General features: G+C 36.6%; 1 protein-coding gene across 1 annotated transcript; it reads right to left on the minus strand.

Annotated features, from left to right (window-relative positions):
* Window positions 1-5,994: 5,994 nt before the first annotated feature.
* LOC136672320 (kelch-like protein 23) lies at window positions 5,995-11,817 on the minus strand. The gene is made up of 3 exons (XM_066648324.1): window positions 10,758-11,817; window positions 7,201-7,609; window positions 5,995-6,810 (listed from the first exon to the last, which is right to left on the minus strand). The coding sequence occupies exons 1-3, from the start codon at window positions 11,767-11,769 to the stop codon at window positions 6,504-6,506; spliced, it is 1,728 nt and encodes a 575-aa protein (XP_066504421.1). The 5' UTR covers window positions 11,770-11,817; the 3' UTR covers window positions 5,995-6,503.
* Window positions 11,818-12,459: the final 642 nt, after the last annotated feature.

Here is a 12,459-nt window from a genome sequence, read left to right on the forward strand (position 1 = left end):
ACCCAAATGAACAACAATAAAGCTCTACATCCAACCAAATAACACCATTCCAAAAACACACACTCTATACACAAATATTAATTAAATCCCCTCCAAATTTCATCTTGTGGCAGTTCTCTCCATATAAGGCCATCACCCCCTTCCACTGGCCAAAAACAATTACCCCAAACAAAGTGCCTCTATTTTATCAAACGATTGCATTCAAAGAGAACCCAAACCAATTACTGCTTCACAAACTCACTCACACCCACTATGTTAAATTTATTCTATACTTCCTTTTTATTTTAGATTATTATACTTTTATCTCTGCTGTGCTCACATAAAACTCCACACAAGCACCACACCCACTGAAATGAAAATATTCAAACTCACACAATCTCAGGAGCCAAAACCTCTGCACAGCACTGTACATCATATATTTATACATATATATTTTTTATTTGCCCAAATAACTATTATTTTCTGTTCAAACCAAATCAATATGGCTTTAATCAGTACGTCACAAATCAAAGTCCTGCCATCTCTCTCTCTTTTTTTTTTTATTTTCCTCCCCATAAAAGCTAACATATGGAGATTTCAAATGTTCTCCTTTTCTTTCCCAATACTAATTTAACCTTTAATACCCATGATTAAACCTTACAGTACCCTATTAAATTAGACAGACACATCAGTTGTGATTCCGCTTTAACAATAATTATTACAACACTCAGATATATAACTTCTCTCTCCTTTTTCTATTCTCAGCATCTAAAAACATCCTTCTGGAGCTCATTTGATCAATTGTCCACTTAATTTAAGGTCTCCAACAAAGGCTCATTAAATTTATTTTTTAATTTAATAAAGTCTTCTATTCAAGGCTCATATTAGACTTAAAAATAAACAAGAGGTTCATGAAATCATTTACAATAACTGTCTTTGAACAAAGCTCATAAAATTTTACCATTACGAATTTCTTTCCCTATTAATTTCTAAATCTCTCATTCTTCATCACATTTCCTCACTTTCTTCACTCTGACACTCTCTGGACAGAGTTATCCTTTACCCCCTGTTTTCTAAACACACACACAAATGTATGGCTCCTTACAAAGCAAGTGAGAGACCAGCTCTGCACACACACACTCTCATGATGGACCAAAAGAAGGGAGGAGGGATGGCCACACTCACCAACATAACTTTTTCCCCTAACCATACACACACACAGTTACAGACTGAGAGACAGAGATAGAGGATGAGGAAGGGAGGGTGAGTGAGAGACACACTCACACAGACACACACATACAGGATTCCCCCATTTTTTTTTCTTTTTCTTCACTCAGAAAGCACACACACATCAGCCAACAAACCCAACAGCACGTACACATAGACAAATCAATTAAGCTCACCCATAGACACATCAGTTTCAACATTTAACAAATTCTTCATAGTTGACTCATTCACACTAACAGCATGCTTATAATTTCATTGCCGCTCCTTATTTCCCATTTCCTTATTTTTAATTTATGCGTCCTTATGAGGTATAATAATAAAGAGGCAGCATCAATACAGTGTTCATCAACAGTGATTCAAGTGGACACCCCAAATTAAATCTCAGATTACACCTCCAGTTTCACCATTGAACTTACCCAAAAAAATCACCTAGTGAATTTTTCAGGATTTACAGCCGGTCTAACCCGCCTCTAAAAAGAGGGCTTTAACCAAATAGCGGCTTCCTAATCCTTATTTAACTCACTATTCTCTATTTTCCTTTTATTCCCTTTTCCCTTCTATTACTTCTCTTTTAATACCCTATTTCTCTTCCATTTCCCTTATATTCCTTCACTTTTAATCTTATATAAATTTTAACCAAATGCCACTGGGCCTCAAGGCTTCTCACTATTTTCAATATAATCCAATCCCACAATAACTCAAAGCCTACACAGTAGCCAAATACATCTTAACACACTTTGTTACTAATTAAGCTATTTTACACTTATACTTCAACTGAAAACTATTTCATCCACTTCTATTACACTGTTGCAACAACTGTTACCTTTCCTGTGTTACATTGTTACACCTGTTCCTTTTACATTTTTACTTTTTTGTTCCCTTTTTTCTTTATTTCTATTTTTATGTTACTCTAGTTTACCCAAATTTAGAACAAAGAAACTCTCCCAACACCATCAACACAATATTGCATACACTAACGAGTCTAATACTGTGCAACCCTTCAACTAATCAAACAGCTCAAACATACAACCAGCGTTCACCAACAATCACCTTTATTTGTTGCCTTTAAGCGGTAGTCTGTATGAAGGAGCAGTAAAATGAAGGTCACAACTCGAATCCTATCCACGTCGTCTTCTTTTTGTTGTTTATTTACTCTATTGTGAAAACTGGTGATGGAAAATAATTCTTAAGGATCCCGTGAGAGAGGTGCCCATGTCAGCGTGCTGTTCTCTCTCTCTGGGGCTAGCGCAGTCTACAAAGGCCAAAAAGTTGTGTTAAAAGTGTGTCACATACATTGCACCCCCAACCCTTCCTACATCACAGGCATAGAATAAAGTTCAGGCTCAGGAATTTTTTCCACCATCAGTCCTGTGGATATCAGACAGATGAGGCCAGTTCATTTACTAATCCATTTTCCAGTTTGCAGCTTGCACTGAACTACAAACACGTCATAACAACCTACTACTTAAACATAACCACTTTTGGTTCCATAAATATCCACTTTTTAAATAACTTTTAAATTGGTAAAGAACATTTACATTGAATTTTTAAAAATTTAAAAAGATTCTTCACACTTACAAATGTCTTAAACTGTCACGGTTGGGCAGGACAGACAAGGGAGGCGGATGTACACGCAAGGAATTTTATTAACAAATCAGAAGCAAAATATACATAGGCAATACAGACAGAATGAAGACAAGACTTAACTAAACAGAATTAAACAAGGACAGACAGGAAACAGCCATAAACCGGGGTAGATACATGTAAACAGGAAAGGCAAAAAAACACATCTGCGCACACAAGAACCGACAAGGGAGCACTGAAACAAATGGACTATATATACACAGAGCATTGACAAACACCTGGGACTGATAACCAGAGGACAGGACTACAAAGGAGACACTGACAAGAGGGTGGAGCGAAGGCGGGACTAGGGTGGAGACAACAACAACAGAGCCATGTGTTAAATAAGCACATGGTGGGAAAAGCTGACAGGACAGGGCCAGGGCGTGACATAAACAAGGTTCTTTGTAGCACACTTATTTTTTTATATAAAACATGACTTGTATATAAAACATGATTTCATTCCACACCTTATGGACTCGCAGTCCCCATCAACACTCTTAGGTGGAGATTTTTGAAAACTCCATTGTCAGTGTGGTGACAGTGAAGTTTTATAAACTGTCACGCCCTCGTCTCGTCAAGTCTGTTTTTCCAGCCATGTGCTCTTTTAGCACATGGCTGTTTGTTGTTATTCTAGTCCTGCCTTAGTTCTGCCTCCTCGTCTGTCATTTGTTAACCTGCCCCCTTGTTATCTGTCCAGATGTGTCTCGTCTGTGTTCAGTATTTAAGTCCCCTTCCTGTTTGTTGGTCATTCATTCTTTGTATTGTATCAGGTCTGTCGTGTTCTCGAGTCTGTCGTGTTCTCAAATCTGTCTGTTTCTGCAAGTTCGTCCGTTATAGTTTTCCACGTCGTTGTTTTATTTCCTCTGTCGTTTGGTTCTTTAGTCTGTCTGGCCCGTTTACCCTGTTTAGTTTCCCGTGTCCCGTTTAGCCTGCTTGGCTCCCCGTTTCTGTTCTTTCTGTTAAAGTCTCTTTGTTTTGTTATTTTCCTTTAAATAAAGTTTATCTGTGCTTCAGCGTGTGCGTCCGCTCCGTCAGTCCGCCCCCACGTTCCTGACAAAGAACAGGTGCTCTTTTAAGAAATCTGGTCTCCGATTCAGCAGCAATTTGCAGAAATCTTTTTAAAAAGGACCTCTTTTAAACAGGTCCTGTATTTCTCTATCTCTCATTATTTTTTCATGGATTCCTGTAGGTTTTCAGGTAAATAAATGGAGCATGGCATTGTGTGAGTCAGTGTGTTCAACACCTGGTAAACAAGTCCAATTATGATATTTCCACATCGTGCCACGTAATTATTGTCTTCCATAGCAACAATCAAGCTGTAAAAAGTCTTTAACCTACACTCCATTTACTAATATTAATTAAGAGATGAAAATGCTTTGGACAGCTTTTCTATTGTTTGCCTATGTGTTATATTAAAGCTGTTTTTAAACTACAGTTTGGGTCATTTAAACTACGGATACTGGAAACCTGTGCTAGCATATCTCCTGCGGTGTTGTGAAGAGTGGGAGAAGAGGGTTGCATTGACAATCCAACACAATGGGCAGCACTTTGAACACATTTTATAAGTGGTCAGAAACTTGTAAATAACTCAAGAAAGAATAAAGGTACGTTAAAACAGCATTGTTTTTCTTGTGAAATTCCCAGTAAGTCTGATGTGTCACCTGACCCTCTTCCCATTGAAAAAAACACAAGTTGGATCTAAAATGGCCGACTTCAAAATGGCCACCATGGCTACCACCCATCTTGAAAAGTTTTCCCCCTCCCATATACTAATGTGCCACAAACAGGAAGTTAATTTCACCAACCATTCCCATTTTATTAAGGTGTACCCATATAAATGGCCCACCCTGTATGAAATAAAAGTAGCTTCACAAGTAATTAAGTGTACATAAATGTTCAGTACATATGTATTTATTTCAACTTATTATAAAACCAGACAAGAAAATAAAGCCTCAAAACACTGCTAACAGTAACATTACATAACTTAAATTTATTTCTTGAGATGATTGCAAATGTTTTTAACTTATTCCTGTTCCTGTACAGTAAAAACATGAGCCTGAAGCTTTGCTACTCCTGATACCCATTTCCGGGATGTTTCTATAGGTGTAATGGATATGATGATGCTGGAGCAAGAAGTTGTGATGCCTTGAATACCATTCACTTGACTGAAGAGTCACAAAACATAATTTTTGCAGTGGATTAAGATCCAGAAGACTTTTCATGACTTTTCCTAAACTCTAACTCTAAATTCATGAAATCTTATATGGGAGATCTAGTTTAAAATCTATTTAACTCCTGTTTGTGTGAAATTGTGATTTCTTTACTCCAAAGTACTCCAAAATTTTTATTTATCTTTTCTGCCAGTGTATGCTGCAAATATTCGCTTGTTTTAATCAACTGTTATTCAGAAACATGGTTAAACACATACCATAAACTGTCAACAGCATGAGTTAACTGACTTGTAATGTCTTATTGTGATAGAAATCCATCATTGCAATGGAGAACTTTAATCTTTGGATCTATGTTAGTGTCATAGCTGGTTTTTAACCTTAATGTTGCATTGTTACAGATTTTATTTTGTAATGATTTTAACTTTGCTTGCTGTTACTATGTGTGAGATTATATGTAGAAGAATTAGAAGAAACAGGAGTAGGAGTGTAACAAATTAAGTCCTTTGGAATGCTTTCAAATTCAATGCACTGTGTGTATATTTTTTCCTCTTCTGATTATAAGTGATGTGTGGTCTATATCACAAACCAAACAACAGTAATGGTTATATTATAGTTTTTGTATGGGAATCTGTATCGATATCAGCATTTGTGTATTGGAATCTGGTCTGAACATTTGTGTATTGAAATCTGATCACACAAGGTCCTGTGTCACAGCTATTCTATTTGTTGCACAACCATGCGACTCTTGCTCTTAATCCTAATACCTTAATTTGAAATTTGCCACTATAAAAGTCAGTAACTGTATCGGCCACATTTGGAAGAAAATTTAATTAAAAAATATTGATTTAATTTAATTATATTAATTTAATTTAATAATATAAAAATAAAAAGGTATTTAATTAATACATCATCATTTTGAATGTGTTTGGGAGTTTTTAGACAGCAACAATATTTTATTCATATAGAAATGTCCAAACAAATAAATCTGATGCATGGCCTTTGCATCCTTGTTGTATCCACTTTTATACATTTCACAGCCAAATATTTAAGAAATGTCTGACAACACACTTCTGGCCAAAATAAAGCTGGCCAGAACTAGTCCTGAATGTTGGTTCTTAGAAATGTTGACATGTATTATACTTCTCAGGAGATTTGTGCAGCTTGTATAGAAATCTTCTTTTCATTTTTCATTCTTCATGGTTTACACACGCATTATTGCAACAATATCTGTTAAGGATAGTAAACAAGGTATCTAATAATAAATGTATTGGAGGAAATGCATGGTGTCCAATGTCACAATGTCCAGTAATGTTTTTGCTACTTACTTTAACATACATAAAATATAAATGTACCAAAACATCTATTCTACTGTGTGCTTCTTCAATACATTATCAGGCCACTGAAGAGTCTGAATGAAATTACTACCAAAAATGTTGGTCATACCTACATTGCAAAGAAATTAAGGCTGTATACACAGAACCGTGACACGTATTTGTTCCTTCATCTGCTTGTCATTTGGACTGTGACACAACCTCTTATGGGGACAGGGCATGTGATTGCATCATCAATTTCTAAGCATGTGTCAGTGTAGGGGTCCAAAAGGATCATATTATTGAAGAGTTTGTTAATCTTTCTCTCACTGATCAAGTAGATTTGCCCATTCAATGTAGTACAGCCAGTGAAGAACTTTCTGTCCAGACACTCTTCTTCCAAAAGAGTCCACTCATCAGTATCAATGTCCAGGCGCAGAGCTTTACCTCCCAACAGATAGATGGCACCATTCAACTCAGTGGCAAGCAGGTCATAACTGGGGTAGATGATAAATAAAACATATTATAACCACTGTAACACAAGCCTCGTTTAGAATTATATAGACACTGAACTGGGCCCAGTTTCTCAAAAGCATCTTAGTGTTAAAATATCTAAGAATAATCTTTGAGTAAAGCTGCTTTTTAGAATCCCTGCCCTGATGGTTATTATAAGACAAGGATGACAAGATGGGTCAACAGCCACTGTTCTATGGTTTTAAAGTAATGCATTCAATCATACAATCCAGGTTCCTAGTCAGGATACAACCTCAATTAACTATTATTATAGTTAATGATCTTAAAAAGATGATCTTAACCAGCAGCACATAACTATGCACATATTTTTGTCAACTGGTATCAATGGCATATTCTGTATTGTGTTCTCTTACCGTGGAAAAGGAGAATAAGAGACAACATCCCATTGGTCAATGTTAGCTTTGTACCTTTGGATGCCATTGTACACTTCACCATTTTCATCCAAGCCACAAGCCACATATATGCAAGTGCCCAAGGTGACCACTGCTGCCCTTTCCACTGCCTGTATCATGGGGCTAACACTGTTCCAGCCTTCTGCTCCCAACACCAGCCTCTCCACGTCAGCCACAGGACCTTCATCCATGCTTCCACCCAGCACGAAAAGTGAAAAATCCAGCCCTGCTGAACAGTGGCAGTGCCTGGACTTCTGCATTGCTGGGCCTTCCACCCACCGCTCATTACAACACTGGTAAATACATACCCAGTCCACACTGTACCAAAGAACATCACGAAAGTAGCCACCAGTCACCACGATGTTGTTTCCTTGGAAAAGATGACAATGTTGGTCAGACTGAGTAAACAGGTCCAGTCATGCTCCAAGAGTAGTACAATTTATAACCTAAGTATTTTGGCTAAGCTAGCAACGAGTGTTATACATTATAGCAACTTGTCCCATTACCACTGTAACCTAATTCTGAAACTGAATGTCTCCTGAAGCAATGCATGGATGAAAATAGCTACTGGTTAAAAGCTCAAGGAAGAAATTTTTTGCACTTATGTCTTTTGTAATATTTGGCTATGCATATTCCCCTGATATTTGAACTAATCCTGTCATGTAAGTAATGTAAATCTTGTGGCATTGTCCCTTTTCTACCCATATCAGTTCATTCTTCCACCAGCTTCATCTTTAGGCAGAACACAACACAACCATCCCCATATTTAAGGATGACCGTGATATGGGTATGAATGCGATTGCTTATCCCATAGGAACACTGGTACAGTTTGACAGACCAGCAATATCGCTAGACTTTAAAACCTAACTCAGTTCATAACAACAAGTGAAATTCTAAAATAAGCACATATATTATGGCTGAGATGAAATACTATATATATATATATATATATATATATATATATAAAGTAAGGGAGGTCTAAAATGGAAAAAAAAACATCTAAAGAGATGTAATGTTTTAAGGATTAAATTAGCGTTCTAACTTGATGTTTGCTATTATTGAAGGAGCAATCTGTAATACTGACACCAAGCATTTAAAATGGGAACTACAATACAGATTCCCAACGGTGGAGAGAGCTGTCTGCCTAGTCCCCTTCTCCCTATATGCATATTAAACTCAACCATGTAACACCTGTTAGAGGAAAACTGAACATACATGAACAAGCAAGAGATGACTTTTAAGAACTTGGGGCCAATAGCTAAAAAGAATGCGCCATAATAAACAAAAAAGTGAACATAATTTCACTAAAACAGCTACCTACAAAAATGTGAATGTACAGCTGCCATTTTCCCTGCATTTATTTTTAATGTCTAAATAAATATTTTGAATATAGGCTGTTGTTATTTATTGATTTTACCTTCCATCATGTAATTGTAAGAGGGAAATCTTTACTTCTTATTAACAATTTTCATATTAAAGCACTTAGTTTAATTTTAAACAGGTCAGCTTATGAACTTTTTGGTGTTATTCAAAAAGCTTCTTACTTTAATACATGACTTAAATATATCACTTTTTTAATTCCACTTTTTTTACATTACATTATTATTCCACTTTATCCATTTTATACATACAAACCAATTGTACATCATGTCACTAAAATATCTACCTACTTCATGTGATCCTGCATTTACAAGTAACTGTCTAAATCCACATTAAATGTTTAGACTTGATGAGGCTGGTGTTAACAATTTCCCTTCAAACATAAATGTCATTTTAGGAAGCACATCCTTGCTTCTTATTTAGAATTCGTGTTCAGATATTTAGCTAGAGCTGAAATGGGTTTGTTTAAAAGTCTTATTCGTGTTATTCACCAGGTTCCTGCTTGAATGCTACCTTAAATAGACAATTAGCAAAGGTACAGATAGCGCTTGGATTTATATACAAATATTTTATATACTTTATTCCCAATTCATCCATGTCAAATACACAAACAAAAGTACATGATGTCATTAAAATATCTACCTACCTTAGAAATGCTTATCCTGGAGTTATTTGTCAATATAAATTCTCTGTTCCACGTTAAATATGCACATATGCAGGGTTTTTTAAAAATTCTTACTGCTCAATTTGTTTTAAACACACAAACACACACACACACCACAGAAAAACACACATTTTTCTTTAAAACAAACAAACTATGTATTGTAACCATTTTATCTATACATCTGTACTAATATATATAGTTCTTGCCTAACTATATAAAATAATGTATCTTCTAAATAAGAACTGGGCTTGTAGACATTTATATATAATTATAAATACATATATTCTTTTCTAAAAGTATGCCTATGTGTATATAATATCTTATTGCTCAGATAAATAGCTTTTTAAATCTAATTTTCTCAGGCACCTAAAACTTTTTCACAGTACTGTGTAACTCGCATTTAGATGGCATAATCTATGTGTTTAGACTGCATAATCCACCTTGCTATAAGAGCAGGAAATATATATAGAATGAAACTAAAAGGTGAGTGTTTGAATGCACTCCAATAACATGTTGATTTTCACTCAGAACCTTTTTTTTTTTTTTTTTGCTTTTCTGCAGAGATTTTTACGTTTTATTTCCCTTGCGTTTTCTCAGTCCTGGCGCTTCCTTATGTGGTGGTCGTTTGATATTCATGGTTTTAGATTATGTTAATTGTATGTTAATTACAAAAAAATGTGAACGCCCTCCCAGTTTGCTAACATTGATATTCACTAACATGCGTTCTTCTAAAAAAATTTGCTGTTCGCACTGGAGCCTTATCATCATTTTCATTGTAATTGTGTCCTGTGAAACTACATGCCCTGTTCTTGCACATACGATTCAGATTTCAAATATTAATAACAACCTGGTCATGTGCCAGAAGACTGAGTATTTATTCCTGAAATCTATATGATAGTATGACTTCAACAATACACTTCCTTCCTCAATTGCAGTGCACTGGGTCATGAATAAAGATCCTGACTTTATTCTCTGAATTATTCTGACTTTAATCTCACAACTTTAATCCAACATTATCACTGTTTGCTTGGTCACTTAATGGATGAAGGACTCTGTTTATGTCAGCATTTGTGTTTGTTCGCAACTCAATGGGTTTGGACTGTAATGTGATTTGGGTGCCAAAATCCAATACAGCTCTGCTCCGGAATGGGCACTTCTCAAAGAGAATATACTGGCTTTAGCACTGGGATGCCAGTACTTCAGGGATGTTAGTGCTTAGCATGCCTCCTTAATCTATAATTACACATAAAGACATTTATGACTGAGTACCGTAAGTATATAAGATATATATATATATATATATATATATATATATATATAAGATTACTCCGTATTGCAATGGGACACGTTACAAAGTATTAGCAAAAGAAAAAGAAAAAAGATACATGCAGCAGATCTACATAATGGTGGCTCAGTTCATGATAGAATTATAATAGTAGAATTTCTGTAAGCAATTCGTTACTTGTGTTGTTACCTACTGCTGCCACAGAGTACTGTGTGAGACATTTCCTCTGCAAGGGGGGGCATAAATGCCACCTTCCATTCCTGGGGTTAAATTGGTAGAGAGACTGCTGGTCAAGCTCATGTGGTCCACCAAGCATGTACATCATCTCACTTGACGCAGTCCTGGGCACAGACCTGCCTGCAGTCCAGCTTGCAGGCAGGTGACCATTAAGTTTGCAGATGAGTTTGGCACGAGGGTCTGTACATTTTATGTTGGTCAGAAGATCAGTGATATATGACAGACTCAAACTCTCTGGTCTAATCAGCCCCACTAACTGCAGGAAGTAATCCTCACGCCTGGGGTCAAAGGCAGCCCAGCGTAAAGTAATTTCAAATGCTTGGTCTTCCTGTGAAACACAAAGATCATCACTTGCAATAAGGTCTGCAATGGTCTCCTTGGACAGGTAAAGGAAATCCTCCTCAGAAGCTACAGCTGGAAGATGTGTGAGAACCACTTTCCTTGCTGCAGCATAAAGCTCCAGACAGCCCAGCTGCAATGCATAAGCCATCATGCCCAAACAGTTGCTGAGGTGGAGTTCCCTCTCCAAGAATTTACAACAGAGCATCCTGGCCTTCTCTAGCTGAAGGAAATTGGCTGTCTCCAGGATTCCCAAAACGTTTTTCCTGTCGAGATGCAATTTGAAGCTTTGAGCATACTCCATGAGTGTACGGAAAGGGCCCAGATATAAACCTTTTATTTCAATGTGCTTCCTGCTGCTTTCCCATCCTCCACCAAAGAAAAGAGCTCGGAAATAAGGACTCATTTGTGCTAGTCTTTCACGGTTAACAAAGAAGGGCTCATTTTCCACCTGGAGTACAGCATCAGGCCCTACATCTTCCATATTCTCCTGGATACTCCTGTGGTTCTCCTCACAGATCCCTTTATATATTGATTTTTCAGTATTGTTGGCTTTGCTGAGTAAACCATCCTCGAACACTGAATCTGGACATTTCCTCTCTACTTGCTCCTTTACACAAGCCATTTCTGCACCAACCCTCCACTGACAACATAGCTTGGGCTACAGCTGACTTCTGTGATATTTATAACCAACTCTAGCTTATAACTGACACCACACAGGAATGGGGTCAGCAAGCAGGGAGAAAAACAAAAGCTAAAAATACAGTGGTGTTTGTATAAAACACTTTAGGGTTTTCTATATTTCTAAATAAATATGCCCTGAAACATCATTAGATTTTCTCATCAGTTCTAAAAGTAGATAAAGAGAACTCAATTTATATTGGTCATATACTTTGGGTCCACTTTAAATGGTTAAACATATTGCACTGTCCTCAAATCACACTCAAACTTCTAGATTACTAAGTAACGTTCAGAAAATTATACTACAGTAACATAAGCATAAAAACCAAGATAGTCAATGTGTGAGACTGGTTTGTGGTTATACTCTTCCTCATATGTATAACTTTAACATTAAACCATTTATAACCACTGTAAAAAAATTGATATAAAATGATGTTCACTCTTCACTGATGAAGCAGTTTTCACTTAAGACAGAGGGGTAATGTTATGATTTCTGGGAGTGAAGGCAGTGAGTATTCTGGTAAACTGAGACTTGTGCTGTCATCCTGCCACTCGCACACAATCACTCAGGTTTGTGGACAGTGGAGCAGGGGAATGCCAATTGTTTCAGTGCGATCCTGGGTCTTTGTGTCCT

This window comes from Hoplias malabaricus, chromosome 16 (assembly GCF_029633855.1).
Source record: "Hoplias malabaricus isolate fHopMal1 chromosome 16, fHopMal1.hap1, whole genome shotgun sequence".
NCBI lineage: Eukaryota > Metazoa > Chordata > Actinopteri > Characiformes > Erythrinidae > Hoplias > Hoplias malabaricus.